Here is a 21,266-nt window from a genome sequence, read left to right on the forward strand (position 1 = left end):
CTTTCACTAAAAACCTGCATTATAAGGACTTTAATCTTAAAACTAAATATTAATGGTGTAATTGTATTTTTCTCCCAGAAGTAAGAGGAGAAAAGAAAAGAAGGAACGAAGAAAGGAAGAAAAGAAGGGAAGAAGGAAGAGAGGGAGGCAGGGAGGGAAGAGGGAGGAAGGAAAGTTAGAAATAAGTGAGTGATTACACTCTTGTCCCTCAGAGGAAAGAGGTGCAGTGATTAATAATGTAGTAAAGTCTGCATCAAATACAAAGGTTCTGTTTCCACTATCAAAACCTGAAAAGTAGAATTTTTCATTTGCTTCACTCCTAAAAAGAGATAGAGTTTATTACCTTCAAAGTCCACATCTCCCACCAATTTTGTCTTTCCTGTCACTGGGTCATGGACATAGTTGATACCCACATCGATTACAGCAGCACCTTCTTTAACCATATCCGAGGTAATCAACTTTGGAATACCTGAAAGCAAAACAGAGTTGGAAAATACTTCACCTTCATCCTTGAGCATAGCAAAGGTTTATAGATCTGTTTCATTGTCATGGGTTTAAAAGACGTACAGAATACACTGTTTCTAGGAAGAAATGTGATCATTTGATCATTTCTTGATCAAGCAGAAGAAGAAAGGCACATGGTGGCTTCTGTGCATGAAATCCTGCCTGGATTGACCCTTTCACCTCTGAGATTGCTACCAGACTTCTCCAGATGGAACCCCAGTGGAGTAGCATCCTTTCGTATTTCATGCACTGTAAATAACATGGGGACCTTATGGATATGAAGCAGCCTCCTGTCCAGGTTGGGTGGAGTGAAAACTATTTGGAAACTGGAGGTAGAGAAAAGGAAGCGTGGAGTGGGTGGGGAAGGTGAATAAAAAGAAAACAATGAGGTGATAATAATTTGATTTCTCAGGGTTGTAGTAAATGGTCAAGTACTGCACACGTCATGGTGTCCCATCAACTCTAAACACGATGTTACCTTGGACTTTCTTTTTATTTTTTCTTGGTTTCTTTGATTCATTATGTTTGTAAATGACTTGGAAAGGTATATGATATACTCAGCTCTACTCACTATTTCTCCACTGCAGTGAAAGATAACTTACGTCTTACGTTGCCATTCATTTTCTAGAACTATTTTCTTAACTTTATTTCAAGTCTGACAGTGCCAGCTAACAGGGGTTAATGTTCCAATTATTTTTGTTAATTACTAAGATACCATCCCCAAACGTAGTGTCTTTTTTTTTTTTTTTTTTTAAGATTTTATTTTATTTATTTGAGAGAGAGAGACAGTGAGAGAGAGCATGAGCGAGGAGAAGGTCAGAGAGCGAAGCAGACTCCCCATGGAGCTGGGAGCCTGATGTGGGACTTGATCCCGGGACTCCAGGATCACGCCCTGAGCCGGAGGCAGTCATTTAACCAACTGCGCCACCCAGGCGTCCCCCCAAACGTAGTGTCTTAAAACAACACTTCATTATTACATTTCATGGTTCTGTGGGTTGACTGAGCTCAGGAGCTGGGTCTTTCTTGGGGGTCTTTCATAGAGCTGCAATCTGACGGTGGCTAAGGCTGGAGCTATCCCAACATGTGACTGGGCTGATTGTGCAAGATGGCTGACTCATAGGGCTGCACTTGCTGTTCGTACTTGGTGGAGCTCAGCGGGGGCTATCAGCTGGAGCACGCAGACATGGCCTCTCCTGTGGCTTGGGCTTCCCGGCAGCTGGTTTCCAAGAATGAGTGTTCCAAGAAACGGGGACCAGAAGTTGCCACTAGCTCAAGGATGGAAACTGGGAGCTGGCACAGTATCACTTCTGTCATATTCTATCAGCTAGGCAGTGACAGAATCCACTTGGATTTCAAGGACAGAGTCCACTTTTTAGTGAGAGGAAAATCAAAGATTTTGAGGCCATCTTTACAACCACTGTGTCTAGGAGGTGATTTACTCATTTTCACATTCTACATCCCTTGGAAGAAAAAGACACATGCTGTGTTGTCAGAGGCTTTCTACTACATTTAAACTATTAATTTAAACATTCCATGGGGTGCCTAGGTGGCTCAGTCATGAAGTAGCTGCCCTCAGCTCAGGTCATGATCCCAGGGTCCTGGGATTGGGACCCGCATTGGGCTCCCTGCTCAGTGGAAAGCCTGCTTCTCCCTCTCACACTCCCTTGATTGTTCCCTCTCTCAGTATCTCTCTGTCTCTGTCAAATAAATAAACACAATCTTAAAAAAAATTAATAAACATTTCAGATGGCTTAAATGTCACATTGTCGACATAATGATTTTTAGTACAAATAAGAATTTAAAGGCTGGGATGCCTGGATGGCTCAGTGGATTAAGTGTCTGCCTTCAGCTCAGGTCATAATCCCAGGAGAATCCCACATCGGCTCTTTGATCAGTGGGAGTCTGCTGCTCCCTCTGCCTGCTGCTCCCTCTGCCTGTGCTTGCTTGAGCTCGCTCTCTTTCTCTCTCTCTCTCTCTGGCAAATAAATAAATAAATAATAAAATCTTTTTAAAAAATTTAAAAGCCATAAGGAAATGATCAGAGCTAAAATAGATGTAGTATCTGATAGGTTCCTCAACCATATAATAATATAACCAATGAGGCACTGATGTTTGGAATATGTTTTTTCTCTTGCTTTCTTATCCTAGCCCATAGAACTTCTTCCTTTTTATCAGGTCTAGCATAGATACTAAATACTGTTCTAAAGATAGTCATAAATCCTATTTCTTCTTGGAATCCAATAGAAAAAGAAAACATAGCCTTTTGGCTCTCTGAGCAGTGCCACGGCGGTCAACAAGAACGAGCACCTTATGAAAGGTGGCAAAAGGGAGCCAAGAAGAAAGCGGTTGATCCATTTTCGAAGAAAGACTGGTATGATGTGAAAGCACCAGCTTTGACCAATGCAAGAAATTTTGGAAAAACATTAGTTACAAGAACACAAAGAACCAAAATAGGATCTGATGGCCTCAAGGGCCGTGTATTTAAAGTGAGCCTTGCTGATCTGTAGAATGATGAAATTGTACTTAGAAAATTCAAGCTCATTACTGAGGATGTTCAGGGTAAAAACTGCCTTACTAACTTCCATGGAATGGATCTTACCCATGACAGAATGTGCTCCATGGTCAAAAACCAGCAGACCATGACTGAAGCTCATGTTGATGTCAAGACTACTTTGTCTATTTTGTGTTGGTTTTACTGAAAAACGCAACAATCAGATTTTGCTCAGCACCGACAGGCACACCAAATTCGGAAAAAGATGATGGAAATCATGACCTGAGAGGTGCAGACAAACAACTTGAAAGAAGTGGCCAAGAAATTGATTCCGGATAGCCTCAGGAAAGACACAGAATGGCCTTGTCAATCTATTTATTCACTGCATGATATTTTTCTTTGTTAGAAAATTAAAAACGCTGAAGAAGGCCAAGTTTGAGTTGGGAAAGCTCATGGAGCTTCATGATGAAAGGAGTTGTTCTGGAGAAGCCACTGGGGATGAGACCAGTGCTAAACTTGAATGAGCTGATGGATGCGAGCCACCAGTCCAAGAATCAGTTTAAAATTCAGACTTTAAAAAATAAAATAAAATAAAATAAAATTCAGACTTTTATTGCTGACAAATAAAATAAATAAATAAATAATTTAAAAAACCTTATTGAGGTATTTAATTTCTAATCATTCTTTTTATATAATCTAAGCTTGGTGAATCATGTTCTGAACTGAGGGTGGTGTGAACTTTTTTGAACTGTTGTTGTATGGATTTTATCCATTGTTCTTAGTTACTGCAGAGCTCCAAAAGGGTAGTGATCTATTTTAAGCTGTAGTGATCTGAATGGAAGTTGTACAGATGGTTAATAAAAGTAAATATTCTCTTTAAAAAGAAAAAAGGGCATATATATTGATATATGATATAGCTGCAGGAAATATTTTAAAGATGAAAATGTTGATGAAACAGGTATTAAAATCCAGCTACTATGCTTTTGAGAAAGACTCAAATTTCCCTCCCAGCTGTAGTTGTTCATTATGTTTTCTCAGAGAATATCAGACTCACAATAATCAAATGTACAATTTTCAAATAGAAAGAAATGCATGTTTGACTTTAGTTCTCAGGAAAATTACAAAATGGAAAAACCTTAAATACATGATTAATTTTTTCTGAGGATGACATCAGATATGTCCATTTTAGAAAAATCTAGAAAATATCTTAAGTTTAGGATGAAAATAAAAATCACATAATCATGACATTCAAAGATAGTAAGTATATTTTTATTGTTTTTCTAGGATATATAAATATTTATATGTTATATATAAAATATGATACCTATAAATTTGCCAATACTGTGTTTATGTATGCTACCATTCTGTCATTAAAATTAAATTGTGAGCATCTCCCCATTTTATCAATTATTTGAAACTTAAAACCCACATGAAATAATTTCTTATATGGATTAACATAATAAGTTATACAGTTCTGAAATCTTTCTAATATTTTGCTATTATAATTAAATGCAGTGATGATCATTTCTGTTCAGAAAACTCTGGATGATTTCTATTTATTTATTTATTTTTAACTTTTGACTTTTTTTGTGTGTGTGATTTTATTTTATTTTTTCCAGTGTTCCAAGATTCTGGATGATTTCTTAATTGCAGCATCAAATTTGACAAAATTTTTCACTAAACCCTTATTAACATGATGGAGAAACATGGTTGGATAAAAGCTCTCATTGGTATGTCAGGGATAGTTAAATAATGTTTTCTAAAACTGTTAATCAATGCATCTGTAAGAAGTTCTATAGAGGTTTTCCATGAAAAGTATTTGTTGGTGCCATTTAAAAAATTTTTTATAATGAACATAGAAGAACACACTGGCACCATGATGGTGATTTCTTCTTTGTTCTCCTCCAGGTCTATTTTCTGCCTTTCTCTGCTCTACTCTATTCTGGTGCTAATCTTACAGAGGTCTTGCGTTCTTCTGATATCTCTTGGAACCCTGTGACAGCCATGAGAATAAACTCAAGCTAGCCTACTGGATGATACAAATCCTGTGGAGGAAAGCTGAGTCATTTCAGCTGAGGCCATCGTAGACTAGACTCTAGCTAATCAGCTGAAGGCAGATGCTAGAGAATGCTCAGTCAAACTCAGAAGAAACAAGCCAAGGTCACCATAACTGACCAGCTGAACACAAAATAATGAGAAATTAAAAAAAAAAAAAAGGTGGCTGTTTAGTGATTGAGATGTTTTGGTTTTTGAACACAGCAGTAGCTACACAGCCTATATGTGTAAATGAACAAAATCAGAACAGTTAACATGTAGCGCACTTTGGGATGGGGACTGTAAGTAACAAGAGAATTTAAAGAGGAGTTAAATGTATAATTCTGACCAGGTGTTGCACTTGATTAAAAATTCATGAAAGGGGCACCTGAGGGGCTCAGTGGTTAAAGCCTCTGCCTTTGGCTCAGGTCATGATCCCAGGGTCCTCGGATCGAGCCTCACATTGGGTTCTCTGCTCAGCAGGGAGCCTGCTTCCCCCACCACACCTCTGCCTGTCTCTCTGCCTGTCAAATAAGGGAAGCAGGCTCCCTGCTAAGACTAGAGGGTATTATGCTGAGCGAAATAAGCCAGTCAGAGAAAGACAATTATCATATGATCTCTCTGATATGAGGAATTTGAGAGGCAGGGCAGGGGTTCATGGTGGAAAGGGAAGGAAAAAATGAAACAAGATGGGACCTGGGAAGAAGACAAACCATAAGAGACTCTTAATCTCAGGAAACAAATGGAGGGTTGCTGGGGGGTTGGGGGAGGGATAGAGTGGCTCGTTATGGACATTGGGGAGGGTATGTGCTATGGTGAGTGCTGTGAAGTGTGTAAGACTGATAATTCACAGACTTGTACCCCTGAAGTAAATAATACATTATATGTTAATTTAAAAAATAAATAAATCATACAAACCTAAAGAAAGGAAAAGAAAGAAAGAAAGAAAGATAGAAAGAAAGGAAGGAAGGAAAAAAGGAAGAAAGGAAGGAAGGAAGGAAATGCTCTACAATGAGAAACTGTATAATGCCCTTATTCCTCACTAGAAATATTCACAATCAGTTAAAGAAGGAATTGATCTGGGAAGGTTAGTAATGCTTTCCACTTCTATGATTCAAACATTGTCTGTTGTATAGTAAAATTAAAGGTCCCTTTCTTTCTCTCTCATCTAATTCATTTCTGATCCTTGCAGAATCAAGGATCTGATTCTCATCCTATCATTCTATTAAAGAAAAGAAAAAAATAATATAAACCATATTTAGTGCTCAAATTATAACAAACGGACATATAAAATTTCTCTCAGATATTATAAATACTCCTAGGCATCTATCTACATTGTTATTTTGTAGAGGCAAATGATTGGAAGTATAAAGTTGTTCATTAATTATATATTTAAATACACTGAAAAGAAATTTCTTAGGCAAGATGTACTTAGTTCCCCAGGTATACAAATGTGATATATTTAAATTCTTATATTTGATAACAGTGAAATAGAATTAAAAGGTATTTAAATATTTGCTAAATATTTAAACACCAACAGATTTTAAATGCTATTAGGATGTGGAGTCAGAGGGTTTTTTTTTTTTAAGTTGAAAATGAATAGTGATTTCAAATAACTATTTCCTATGAGATTTATTTATCTATGTATGTATGTATTTATTTATTTATTTTGCTGATAATTCCATGGAAACCTATCCTTAATTCTTATATAATTTGAAGGCTCAAGCATTGTATGTGAGAACCGAAACCATCCACACCCACACAGCTTACTGTATACATTAATATGACTTTGCTATTCCACTGTCTTCATCAACATGACTATTATTCCAGGAAACTCTTGCTCAGAAAGATCGAAGTTGTAATTAATTTCACTGTCCTGGGAAGTTATTAAAAAAACTCATTTTAATTAATATCTAATTATTTAGCTTTTCAGTAGATAGTATCACATGACTATTTGTTCTCCAAGACCCTTGAAAAATCCTTGCTTCAAAATCCTTTACCTTGTTGTACCCACCAATCCTAAACTTTTGTATTATGCTCCTTACCCAATCCTATGCAAGTTGAAAGACTTGCCTTAAACTAATTCCTTAAAACTAATTCCAACATCTAAAGATCCCAACTTTACTTCCATACCCCAAGACACTACTAAAGTAAACTGGCTCCCAGGGAGTTGTCGGGGGGGGGGGTGGCGAATCCCTGATTTGTGGAATTTGATCATTTCTGTGGTATAAAAACTCTTCTATGGCATAAATACCCCTACCATAGGACCTCAAGATGGCAAGTGACATCAACTGAACATGGAATTAGAAAGAGATGCTCAGAATTAACCTTCACAGGGTTGATGATTGTAGGAAGGTACAGGACACCACTCTTCCTAATAGACCGCCAAGACAGTATCTTCCCACATCTCTGTAACCGTAAGCTTAGATAGTTTTACCAATGGATTGTTTGGGTATTTAGGGAGAGCCAAAATTCAACAATACTGGAGATCCACGAAGATCTCATCAGTAACCACTCTTGGCCATGATTCAAGATCTCAACTCAGAAACCATGGGTACTTCTGCGGCCTCTTGAGCCTCTTGCTGGGATAGGGAACTATTGGTCTCCCTGAAATGATGAGGTAAGTCTTTTACTGAGTCTGAACTTTGGTTTCTTTTATTAAAGCTCCCCAAATGCTGAACTTATTTTGTCTCCAAGAGTAAGGAACCTTTTTTAAGAATCCTTTGATTACTTAATCAGTTAAAAATATTTTATCCTTGGGGCGCCTGGGTGGCTCAGTGGATTAAGCCGCTGCCTTCAACTCGGGTCATGATCCCAGGGTCCTGGGATCAAGCCCCGCATCGGGCTCTCTGCTCTGTGGGAAGCCTGCTTCCTCCTCTCTCTCTGCCTGCCTCTCGCCAACTTCTGATCTCTGTCTGTCAAATAAATAAATAAAATAAATCTTTTTTTTTTTTAAGATTATTTATTTATTTATTTGATAGACAGAGAGAGATCACAAGTAGGCAGAGAGGCTGGCAGAGAGAGAGGGGGAAGCAGGCTCCCTGCTAAGCAGAGAGCCTGATGTGGGGCTCGATCCCAGGACCCTGAGATCATGACCTGAGCTGAAGGCAGAGGCTTAAACCACTGAGCCACCCAGGCGCCCCTAAAATAAATCTTTAAAAAAATATATTTTATCCTTAGTAGAGATCAGTCTCACTACTTAAAATGAAATTTGCCTATGTCCCTGTCATTTTTGTTGTATCTCTACATGGGAGAAGTTCACAGGGAGGAGATGTGAGTAACCTGGATAAATCCATTCTTCAAATCAGCTCTAAGAACTGAGAAGTTCAGAGAGTGTCTTCTGAACTTTGGGAAATCCTGTGGAAGAACTGTGCTTCAGGTCACTAAGTTAAATTTCATGAGGACATTCTTCATAAAACAAGAACCTTGTTTTGTCTGTGAAATTTCCCCAAACCTTTGTGTCGGGGGAGAACCGCAAATTGGTCAGGTTTGCAACTGGAGAGCCGCCAGCCATTAGGTGTGGGGGAGTGAGGCACAAGGTGTACAAATAGCACTTTCAACTGACCAGCCCCAGACTCTCCTGGATTTGCCTCACTCTAAAACCAACACCATTCTCCCCTCTGATACAGACTCCTGCTTCTGACATGCATTTACACCATATCCCAAATCCTTATTACCTCTTTCTAGATGGCATCATTTCACCAAGGATAACTGAAAACTATAACAGCCATTCTAAAGAAATTTTGAGGTGAACAAAAGTGTTCGTTGGAGAGGTATTTTAGGACCTAAAGGAATAAAATTCCATCCATCCAGTGGTCTGCATTTTTTAATGTTTTTGCAGAAGTACTCAAAGGTATTCAGATTCTGTAACTGTTCCCTTAAAAGATGTTTTGGCCATGGCAAACAAAAGATAAAAACCTAAAAAAGGTCTGTCTTCTAGATTCCTCCAAATTTCAACACAACCCTAACAAGCTTCATCCTATTATTCCTCTTCCCTCAGCTATTTCCGCCACTTCCTTCCGAGTTGTTCTTTTAGCTCCTGGCTGGCCAGAACCCCGCAAAGTTAAATCCCCCACAGTACACGGAAAACTGCTTTGGTTTTAAGATCTAGTCTTGTTCTGAGCTGAAAGCCAGTGTTAAAGATTTTCCGATACCTGGAAAAGTTTTGTTTTCCAAAATAAGCTAAAGTTAGACTTAAACTAATAGAGAATTGACTGTTTCTTAGAACATTCATCCTCCTAGTTAAAAATCCCAGTGGGTGAGGATATAGATTCGTTCAGAATTTTAGAGCCATAAATAGAATGTCCATTTCCTTTCCATATAGCAGCAAGCTCAAATTCTATTTTGTCTTTGTGCCTCCCAAGGCAATATATTTTGCTTTTAGATCTCTATTTTGTTTTCTTTCTTGTCCCTTTAGTTCATAATAATCAATACTTATTTGCGTTCTTCTTAAGATATCAACACTATACCTACCTGGGTCATTACGCCCAGAGTTTACCAAGGCACTTCACACTTTTCCCAAGCCCTCAGTTAGGGCCTATAGAATCCCAGGAATTCTACGCTTTCATTCAGATGACGATTCAGGGCAGAACACCCATTTCAGAAGATAGGAATCAGAAGCTGAATTTGAAGTTTCTAACAGTTCAAAGTGCTTTTATGTTATGCTGGTCCAGCAGCAGATATATTCCTGAAGTACATACGACAGAAGAAACATTACAAGTTTAATAAACTAGCTATTAGATTTTACAGAAGCATTTGCTGTTGCGAACTTCTACCTTAATATTTAATAGTTTTCAAAACTCTTATCAGTTGTCCAAGTTCCTGATAAAACACTTCAATTCTATATTCTGGGATATTCAGTAACATATGAAATTTAATTGCCATATACTTATGATATCATCATTAAAAAATTCCAGCTTACAAATATAATTATATACTGAAGCCCAAGGCAGGTTTACAGAGGAAGGCTTGTGTGTTTTTTCCCCAAGCCAATTAATCCATCTATGAATTTATTTCTGACAGAAAAAAAGACATATTATTAAAACATTTTCAGAAATAATTGGGATAATTATTTTAGGGTAAACTATTCTCATCAGAAAATTTAATAAGAGGATTTCTGACATGTCTAAGATTTCTCTCTTGTGGGTGGAAATCTCTGATTGGTAAGTAGGCTAAACCTTGGGCCAGCTACACTGAATCACGCTACTTCAAAAGCTATGAATTTCTTACTAGGTGACTCCAAATCTGTTATTGTGTGAATCCTTATATGACATATGTGAAATAAATCACCAGTGTTTTCTTTGTAAAATATAATGAATAAACATAACACCTTAAAAACAATGCCAACATGGGGTGCCTCGGTGGCTCACTCAGTTAAGCATCGGACTTTGGTTCAGGTCATGATCTCAGGGTCCTGCGTTGGAGTCCTGCATAGGTCTTGTTGCTCAGTGGGGCATCTGCTTGTCCCTCTGTTCCCCTCCTTGTATTCTGTCTGTCTGTCTGTCTCTCTCAAATAAATAAATAAAATTAAAAAAACAAACAAACAAAAACAAAAACTATGCCAACACCTAAAGCACATACAGAGCACAGTAAGCACAGCCTAGGTGCTAAGTTTACCCTGATATGAAAGTGTAACCATTACCCCTTGAGCAAGTATGAGGCTATATCCTTACTCCTCTTAGTGAGAACTCCAACTGAGTATTTTCAGATGCCTATTTGACGATCTCAGAATTGAGTTCACATGAATCAAAAAAAAAAAAAAATCCTTCCCCTATGAATCCTCCTATCACAGTCATCTTTAAGTCTTTATGAAATGGCTCAGTCAAGGCATCCTGATAAAATGAAGCACCATATTTACACATCAATTTAATTAGTAGAGTTCAAAGGGCTGTACAAACATTATCTAATTAAACTTCACAACAATTCAGTGAAGCAAGAGAAGGTTTACCCATTATCCTCATTCACAGAAGAGAGATTCTGAGGTGCTGAGAGGCTAAATGATTTCTTAGTTTCACAATGATGAGTCAAAGGGGAGGCTGGGAACAAAACCAGAATTTTTGTTCAGATATAAAAGTAACACCATGGAAATGCTTATTCAGGTGGATTACTCCTTCGGCTGGAAGTTGTCCTACTACATAAATAACAAGAGTAATTGCAGTGGTATTTGTTTGAATGTATATGTTTCTTTCTAGATTAGAAAAACTTTCTTCAGCATTATTTGTTTTGGAGACAGTCCTGTGATGGCTAAATGTATCCCAGCTAAGCAGAACCTATACTTCAGTGTCTTCCCCAAAAGTCCCCCTGTTATTTCTAGGAATCTTCAAGAAGTATTTATAAACTAATGAGTCAGTGGCAATGACTACAGAGCATATCTTCTTTTTCTCGGGCTTCTTTGGTTCCTATATTTGTTTGGCGACTCTGTGTATCATTAGAAAATATTGTCCATACCAAGGATGATCTCTGGATGCCTCCAATACTTCTAATCTTTGGGGTGCCAGAAGAGTGCCAGGCTCCTTACAGAGCTAAGGGCCAGCAGGGTCCTGCTCTGTGCCGTATTTCATCATTTAGGAGTATGGAATCCCCTTGTTCTCAGAAATTCACAGGCTCACTATCAACTTCTGACTGGAATCTTTCCTCTGCAAATTCCAGGGACCTTGTGGGGGCTGAATGCATGCTTCTCTTTTCTTCCTCTCATCAACCAACCTTGTTCCCTTCAAATAGACTTTGGTGGATCTGAGGCATCAGTAGAGGTTGGAGGTCAGTGGGGTCATAGGCAAGGGTCTATATTACTAACCACCATGCTATATACAGAGTATTAAAGTCAAGTGGAATGGGCTTCAAACATTTTTTAACCCTTTCTTTAAAGGAAAAATATTTGGGGTACCTGGGTGGCTCAGTTGGTTGGGCATCTGCCTTTGGCTCAGGTCATGATCCCAGGGTCCTGGGACTGAGTCCTGCATCGGGCTCCCTGTTCTATGGGACTGCATCTGTGCCTCTCTCTCTCTCTCTCTCTCTCTCATGAGTAAATAAATAAAATCTTTAAAAAAAAGGGAGAAATGTTTACCAAGCTCAATATGTAACATGATCAAAGCAAGGAGAGATGTACTAGCTGCAAAGCGAAGATGGGGTTGGATGGTGGGTGCTCTACTGCCAGCCAACAGTGCCTTAGGTTCCCCAAAGTCAAATTTGAAAACAAGTGAGCCCCAATTTCTCTGCTTTAAGGATGCATCTCCTAAAGGCCAGATAGTCTAGATAATGCATACAAATGAGACCCAGAAATCAGGAAACACAAGCCATTTTTTGATAACCCCTATAACTCCCTTTGTCTAGAGCCTAGACCTTCCCTTCACCCACCTCCTTGTGTGCTGATCTCAGACTATTGGTAACCAATATTGTGGCTGGACTGGCCCTTGTGGTTTTTATGATGACTGTAAAACAGCATCAGCAATAACCACCAGGGAACTCTGAGAAAAAAAATTATATGACTGGGATATTACTTATACACCAAGGAGCACCCAGTGAGGTCACTGGTAGGGAGTGAGTGCATGGGCCTGAGTGCATGGGATTCTGCTTTTATTGCAGTTCAGGGTGGGAATTTAAGGTGCGAGAAGAGAAAACTCAAGCAGCCCAAATGCTCAGTTATCAAAACCAACCAAGAGCTCTAAAACAAAGAAGTCTGGCACGGAGAGGTGACTCCTGACTTTTCATCTAGCAGCTGGAGAGGTGTTTACTGGAGATAACCATCTTTGAAATGAACGCCTCTTTGAAGTGGATGCCCCAGCAACCAAAGCTCTGAGGCCTAACTTATTAGGCACTCCTATTATAAAAAGGAAAGCCAGCCGTCAGGGCTTACACTACACACACCTCCTTTTAAGCCTTCAAGCAGGGGCTGAGACCCTCTGTGCTTACTGATTCAGAGGAGTGATCCAGACAAGTAAGAGAACAGAGAAAAAGCACTTACTCCCTGGCTCCCGGATTTCAAAAGACCAACACTTAGGAAAGACAGAGGGACTCAAGCTAGAAAACGGAAGGGCTAAATACAAAGTCAGGAGACTGGAAGAGGTGGTGAGAGCTTAGACTTGAGAGGTTCCCAGGGAGGGGTTGCTAGGCAATGTGCCTTGGGCTGTGTCTTGGAGAGCTGGCAAAAAACCCAGTATTGGTTTGAGATGTTCAAAAACAAAGGGATATTTTCCTCATCGTCTGGGTGGAGACTGAGAAGGTGTCATGGCCCCAAATAATTAAGTGGATGTAAGAAGAGCCTAAGCAGATGCCTCAGATACCTTCTTAGAGTTTCGTGTCACACAGGGATAAAGCCACTGGAAACAAAAGGGCCAGCACATCGGCAGACAGTTGGCCAAGGACCTAATGAGATGAAGGATATCTCACTGGGTGCCAGGTTAGGAACTTAGAACAGTGGGAACTAAATAGGAATTTATAACAGTGGGAACTAAATGCCCCACCATGCCGGGGTACTTATACACACCCTCAGGGAAGGTGGAAGGAGAATCCAAATAGATGAAACTCAAGTTTCTACCACTTTGAATTAAAATCTCAAAGATATTAATGAAAAAGTCAATAAAGACTGGGGGTGGGGGGAGGGGAGGCTAACGGATGTTTAAGGATACAATGGTTGAGATAACTGGTCACCAAACACCTGAAATACTTTCTAGAATTAAATCAGATCTACCACTACCAGAACCTCAAGCACAGATAATGGACTTCCACCTTTCAAGGTTAAGGTATGTTGGAAAGACAATTTAACAGTGTGATGCTTCTTAAAAGAAAAGAAAATAATAAAGCCTCCGCATGTGCAAATTGGGTGAACTGCATTTCTTTTTCATTGACCACACAAGACCAGAAATCTTGTCTGGATTTCTACTAGACAAGGACTGCTCTAGAAATCTTGCTGCTAGACAAACCTCAATAAAGAGAAGAATAAACTTGACAGGTGGTACGATGTATCCCATTACGATTTTACTGACTTATATATCTAGGATTATCCATGACGAAAATCCCAGCCCTGGCAAGTTTTAAGTGCTTTGTCTGCCTCCTCTGTTTCTTGGTCAATATCTAAGACTCCAGTTCAAATCTCAGGCTGTACGGTTAAAACCTGGGTAACCATGGAGAAATGCCTATTTCAGTCTCAGTTTCTTTACCTATATATCTAGAATAATATCATCATAAACATGGCCAGAGAAGTAAATGAAATGATGTATATAAAGTGCTTAGCACATTGCCTGGCATCTAGAAAATACCCAATACTTCCTCAAGATATGCCAGAGTCATTCACATATTACCTTGGAGAAAAAAACTGGAAGAAGAGAAAGATACTGTACCTGCGTACATTCTGTCATTCTGTTATAATGTATTGATACAGGAGGCAGTGAGTTAGATGGGAGCTAGAGGCAAGGACGGTGACAAACACAGGCAGCGCAATGTCACAACTTAGAAGCCTGGGAGCACTTCCCCCAGACTACGGGGCTTCTAAGACCCCACAACATCCTGGCTTTCTAGCTTCCAAGACCCCGGGCTAATAGATCAAGAGCCACAGGGACAGAACACGTGTTCTCTTCTTTCACCTCTGCCCCAAGGTAACCCCCACACTCATTATAACACATTTGCTATGAGGTTTTAGCCCCCCCACCACCACCACGGGTGAAGGCTGCCATGACGGTTCTGGTACAAACCTTGTAGGATCAAAAACTTCCCTTCCCAACCTGCGGGAGTATGGCCCCAAATGACTGGAAGCAGCCTTCATTAGAGACTAGCTATCCATGACCCAAGACACCCCCCCCTCACAAAAAAGGAAAGGATTCCTGTGGCCTCAGGGCACTGCTCCCTCTGGGCTGCCAGCTCTCCCATCTGGAGCATGTATTGTCCTTCCCAGATGGCTTTGTGCTCGCTACTTTCCTTTTGGCTGTCTTTTTGTGAGCACAAATCCTCATGTAGATCCTTCCTGTGGAAATCGAGGAGCTGAAACCCCCATTCACACAACGCAGTTCGCTCCCACTGGTTATTTTTCAAACTGTGAGTTGTAACCCACTAATGAGTCCTGAAATAATCCAGTGGCAACCAGCATTTTCCTTTTTAAAGGAATAGCACAGCAGGACATAGCATGGCATAAATCAAAGAGCAAGACACGTAGTGAAAAATCCTTCGCAAAAATCGATCTTACTTTATGCATGTATATGTAAGTATACATTAAGTCAAGAAATGTATGATACATTGCATTAAAGGCCCTGATTCTTTATGCCCATTCCACCTGTAGTCAAACTCCTTACCATGTGACTTTGCACTTCCTTTATTTTAGGAGATGTCTTTTTTCCATGCTTTGAACCTGAACCTGGAGGTGGTAATCAATCTGGCCAATAGAATAAGGCAGAAATGACAACATGCCAGTTCAAAACCTCCCCTCAAAAGGTCGTCTTCTTTCTCCTTGCCCTTTGGCAACCCCCAATCATGATGAGGTCCCGTCGGGGCCTGTGTGCAGGTCCCAGGTGAAGGAGACGCACAAGGTACAGCTACAGTGTATCAGCCAAGCCCAGAGCGGAACAGAGCCCCCAGCGGACTCAGAGACACATCCGTAAGCCAGTCGACTTATAAATACACAAATGAATCAATCTGAGATCAGCTCAGCCTAGCCTGGTGGTTCAATCTCCCAGCAAACCAGACTTGTGAGTTATAATAATGACTGTTATTTTAAGCCAAGAGTTTTGGCATGGTTCGCAGTTACTACCGCACAAAGTAAAACAAACCAACCGGCCATAACTAAAGTGCTTGAAAGACGCAGGTTAGAAAGTGACATATATTCTACCAGTTACAATGGGCCCTGATTCCAGCGGATCCCTAACATCTCCATGTACGATAGTATGAAAGGTCTTCTACTATTCCTTCAAATCACTGTACATCAGGACTTCTCATTTATGCTGTTATATAACCATCACCTCCTTTTTGTTTCTGGAAATTTAAAAAACGTAGACAAGTAACATAGAAAGATACATAAATAACAAAGAAATAACACAGAAAGTAAAGAAAAAAAAATCCTCCCCACACTGCCACCACTCGGAGTCAACAAGTGTCAACATTTGGCATATTTATCGCAAATATTTTTTTTCTTAAGTTTATACTTTCTTGCCCTTTAAAATATTAAAACTGTAGGGCTAGGTGAAGTATCACTCAAACTTAATCTCCATTCTCATCCTCTTGCTAGACTGCTCTGTATTCTGCCAATCTTCTAACCTTTTTCTCATTCTTTTGTCTACGTGTATGTGCTCATGCATATCAACTATACGTGAAACATTGAGGGATTTTTAGAACATAGGGATGGAATAGGAGGCACATGCTAGATGTCGGTTACTGGTAATATTCTACTTCTTGGCAAGGGGTAAGTACCCAGGTATTCATGAAGATATTATTATATTGACCATATATTTTGCAAACCTGCTAAACTGATTCATGAATTCTGGCAGTTCTTCTGTATAGTCCACCAGATTTTCAGATAATCTTGTTGTCTGAAAATAAAGACCATTTTACTTCTTCCTTCCCAACCTGGATACATTCTATCACTTTCCTTACCCAGTTACACTGGATAGAACTTCCAGTACAATGTTAGATGAAGTCCTAGGAGGGTGGTCTTGGTCTCGTTCCTGATCTTAGGGGGTGAAGTATGATGTCAGCTGTAAGGTTTTCATAAATGCTATTTGTCAGGTTGAAGGAGTCCCTTTCTCACTCTGCAGATAGTTTTTGGTGAACTGATGGTGGAATGATGGACTTGGTCAAATGTGGTTTCTGGGACTATCGAGATTTTTTAAAAATTATTTTTATTTTTATTTGATTTTAGTATGTTAAAATTCTGAATTACATGGATTAATTTTCTAAAGTTACACCTATCTTGCATTCCTTTGATAAACTCCATTTGGTCATGATGCATTATCCTTTCACTATATTAAATTTGGAAAAGTTTCAGTCAGAATATTTGCATCTATAGTCACAAGAGATAGTGGTTTATTGTTTTCTTATTTTTTTTAAAGATTTTATTTTATTTATTTGAGAGAGAGAGAGACAGTGAGAGACAGCACGAGCGAGGAGAAGGTCAGAGAGCGAAGCAGACTCCCCATGGAGCTGGGAGCCTGATGTGGGACTCGATCCCGGGACTCCAGGATCACGCCCTGAGCTGAAGGCAGTCGTCCAACCAACTGCGCCACCCAGGCGTCCCGTTTTCTTATTTTTAAGATTTTATTTATTTGAGAGAGAGAACACAGGTGGGGTGAAAAGAGGGATAGACGGAGAGGGAAAAGCAGACTTCAAGATGAGCAGGGAACCCCATTGTGGGGCTTGATCCCAGGACCCTAAGATCATGACCTGAGCCAAAAGCAGATGTTTAACCAACTGAGCCACCCAGGTGCCCCTAAAAAGTTTTCTATTCTTGTAATATCTTAGTCTAGTTTTGGTATCAGAGCAATTCTGGCCAGCTGGAAAGTGTTCCTTCTTTTTCAGTTTTTCTGTAAGAGTTGGTATAGAACTGGCTTACAGTTCTTCCTTAAATGCTAGGTAAAAGTCACCAGTAAAGCCATTCAGACATCGAGATTTCTTTGTGAGAGGAACTTTATAAATGTAATTCCTTTAACAGATAGAGGGCTATTTAGGTTCTAGATTTCTTCTTCTGTGAGCTTTGATATTTCATGTCCTTCAAAAACTTCATCCAGTTCATCTACCTTGTTAAATTTATTGGCACAAATTTTTTCATCATACTTCTTTATTATCCTTTTAACATCTGAAGAATGTATAATTATATTGACACTCTCATTCTTGATATTGGTAATTTGTGTTTTCTGGGTTTTTTTTCCCCCTAATTAGTCTGGCTAGAAGTATGTCGAGTACATACCTTTTCTACATACTCTACCCAAAGCCTTGTGAATCTTGAGTTTTTCTGGCCTGGATAGTAAAAATAGGCACTATTTGTGGCACTGTGTAGATGCTGGGCACTGTTATCTCTATTCTTCAGGTGCTTCTTTCTCTGCCATGGAGAGTTTCCTCATATATGTGCACTCTGAGTACTCAAGAGCTCTCCTCTCCCCATCTGAAGTCTCTCTGTGTACCTCTCCTCTTCCCGATTGTGTCCTGTGAATTTCAGCCATTATGGTCTTCCCAGACTCACAGCTCATTCTCCTCAGCTCAGAAAGTCCATTCTGCTTCGCTGGGGTCACCCCATCCCACGGCACTGTCTAACCAGTCAAATGGGACAATCAGCTCCAGCATACCTTCCCTTGAGAGCTGGGGGCTCCTCAAGCTCACTGGCCCTAAACCACTAAGTTGTATTCTCATAAGACTTGCAGGGTCATGGGATTCCTGGCCAAGAAATAAAAGCACAATTTTCACATTCCCCAGTGCATTCAGATGGAAATTAGTAATATAATCCGGTGCCACTCCAACAGGAGACCTAGGAGAAGAGCCAGGCTGGGTCTACCATGAATCCCGCATGAGATGGCACTCGAATTTGTGCTGCACAAAGCTCCTTTCTCCTACCACATCAGGCTGTAACATCATGCCTACCTCAACAATACACATGTTTTAGTGGGAAAACGGTTCTCCTCCATATCTCACTTCTGCACTAGTAGGTTGGTTCAGTGGTAAATATGTGAGACCTTTTGTTTGCATGATAAATAAAATAAAAAAATGTATTTATACATACTGGATATAATGAAAACATTTTTGTCCCAATATAATGCTTGTATTTTAACTTTTTTTTTTTTTTAACTTTAATGGGGACCTTGTTGGTAGGTTTTTAAAATTTGATATGCTAGGGGCACCTGGGTGGCTCAGTTGATTGAGCTCCCACTCATGATTTCGGCTCAGGTCATGATCTCAGGGCTGTGAGATTAAGCCCAGCATAGGGCTCCATGCTGACCATGGAGGCTACTTAAGATTCTCTCCCCTCTCCTGCTGTCCTTTCCCTCCCACCCCCCACCCTCTGCTCATAGCTCCCTCTAAAATAATAAATAAATTTGATTGTTGGATTGTGTCAATTTTTTTTTATTGATTTTTCACTTGTGTTTGTATCTTTGTGTTTATATCTTTTCTAAGAAAGTTTTACCTACTCCAAATTCAGGAAGATATTTTTTCTATTAAATTCTCCAATAATTTAAATTTTATTTATTATTATTTTTACTGTATTCTCTTTATTCCATCTGTAATTAATTTTTATGTATGGTGTGAGGTAGGAATCTAACTGGAGTTTTTCTTTTTCTTATATGCTAAGTCAATTGTTCTAACACTATATACTGAATTGTTATTTCCTTCAATGTTTAATGACAACACCTCATTTCATACATACATATGTGTGCATTTCTGGGTCTTTAAATTTCCTCTTCCCTTCTCTCTCTTTCTTCTCTTCCCAGAAATCAGTTTGTATAAGACACAATTATTTATTATTTAAAGAATTAATAGAAATTATCTTAAAACCATCTATCACTTATATTTTTTAAATATGAAGAACCCTACCATTTCGATTTATTTTATATTTAATATCTTTATCAGATTTCCTACTTTTTGGGTCACATTTGGTCATTTTTTCCCCTTAGGTTTAAAAATATTATCTAGGTTTTAAAATTCAGTAGCATACATTTATTTATACAATTTTTTATTGTAATGTTTCACAATCTCATGGTTACATGCAATTAAAATTTTTCTGATGTTACTTTTTGTGCCATCTTTTTTTTTTCCCTTTCCCCCCACTCCCTAAATTTGCTCCTAATGGCAACATATCTTCATGAAAATTTTGGTGTATTGTAATACAAATTGTACATTTATTTTAGTCAGTCTTCCTCTATCATTATTAGACCCAGCTTTCAGGCTCCACTAATTGTCAATTGACTGCTCTATTGTTTTAATAGGACCTTGGGGAATAAATTGCTCTGCAGTCTGAATCAGTTAGATTTAAGCTTCTTTACAGGTATAGTTTTTGAGGCTAGTCTTTTGTTCCACTCCCTGCAGGTGTTGTCTTAGCTCATTTTTCCTTGTTTCTCTCTGTTAAACATATAGCTGACCTGTGGTTTTAGCATGTTGTTCTCAAGGGCTCTAAGCCCCCTCTTAATTGTCTACCACCAAAATCTCCATTATTTCTAAAAGTGCCTTCTTTAATAAACGGTGCTGGGAAAACTGGACAGCTATATGTAGAAGAATGAAACTCGACTATTCTCTTACACCGTACACAAAGATAAACTCAAAATGGATAAAAGACTTCAATGTGAGACAGGAATCCATCAGAATCCTAGAGGAGAACATAGGCAGTAATCTCTTTGATATCAGCCACAGCAACTTCTTTCAAGATACGTCTCCAAAGGCAAAGGAAACAAAAGCGAAAATAAACTTCTGTGACTTCATCAAAATCAAAAGCTTCTGCACAGCAAAGGAAACAGTCAAAAAAACAAAGAGGCAACCCACGGAATGGGAGAAGATATTTGCAAATGACAGTACAGACAAAAGGTTGATATCCAGGATCTATAATGAGCTCCTCAAACTCAACACACACGAAACAGGCAAACACATCAAAAAATGGGCAGAATATATGAACAGACACTTCTCCAATCAAGACATACAAATGGCTATCAGACACATGAAAAAATGCTCATCATTAGCCCTCAGGGAGATTCAAATTAAAACCATATTGAGATATCACCTTACACCAGTTAGAATGGCCAAAATTAACAAAACAGGAAACAACATGTGTTGGAGAGGATGTGGAGAAAGGGGAACCCTCTTACACTGTTGGTGGGAATGCAAGTTGGTGCAGCCTCTTTGGAGAACAGTGTGGAGATTCCTCAAGAAATTAAAAATAGAGCTTCCCTATGACCCTGCAATTGCACTCCTGGGTATTTACCCCAAAGATACAGATGTCGTGAAAAGAAGGGCCATCTGTACCCCAATGTTTATAGCAGCAATGGCCACAGTCGCCAAACTATGGAAAGAACCAAGATGCCCTTCAACGGATAAATGGATAAGGAAGATGTGGTCCATATACACTATGGAGTATTATGCCTCCATCAGAAAGGATGAATACCCAACTTTTGTAGCAACATGGACGGGACTGGAAGAGATTATGCTGAGTGAAATAAGTCAAGCAGAAAGAGTCAATTATCATATGGTTTCACTTATTTGTGGAGCATAACAAATAGCATGGAGGACAAGGGGCGTTAGAGAGGAGTAGGGAATTTGGGTAAATTGGAAGGGGAGGTGAACC

General features: G+C 39.3%; 1 protein-coding gene and 1 pseudogene across 2 annotated transcripts in view; one reads left to right on the forward strand and one right to left on the reverse strand.

Annotated features, from left to right (window-relative positions):
* MTHFD2L (methylenetetrahydrofolate dehydrogenase (NADP+ dependent) 2 like) overlaps positions 1–21,266 on the reverse strand; it is a 132,799-nt gene that overhangs the window by 28,847 nt on the left and 82,686 nt on the right. For both annotated transcript variants that reach the window (XM_044224048.1, XM_044224047.1), the window contains exon 7: positions 344–469. In XM_044224048.1, coding sequence (XP_044079983.1) covers positions 344–469 — 126 coding nt within the window. The remainder of the gene's footprint in view (positions 1–343; positions 470–21,266) is intronic.
* Positions 1,688–3,558, forward strand: LOC122889633 (annotated as a pseudogene).

Source organism: Neovison vison, chromosome 11 (assembly GCF_020171115.1).
Source record: "Neovison vison isolate M4711 chromosome 11, ASM_NN_V1, whole genome shotgun sequence".
Classification (NCBI taxonomy): Eukaryota; Metazoa; Chordata; class Mammalia; order Carnivora; family Mustelidae; genus Neogale; species Neogale vison.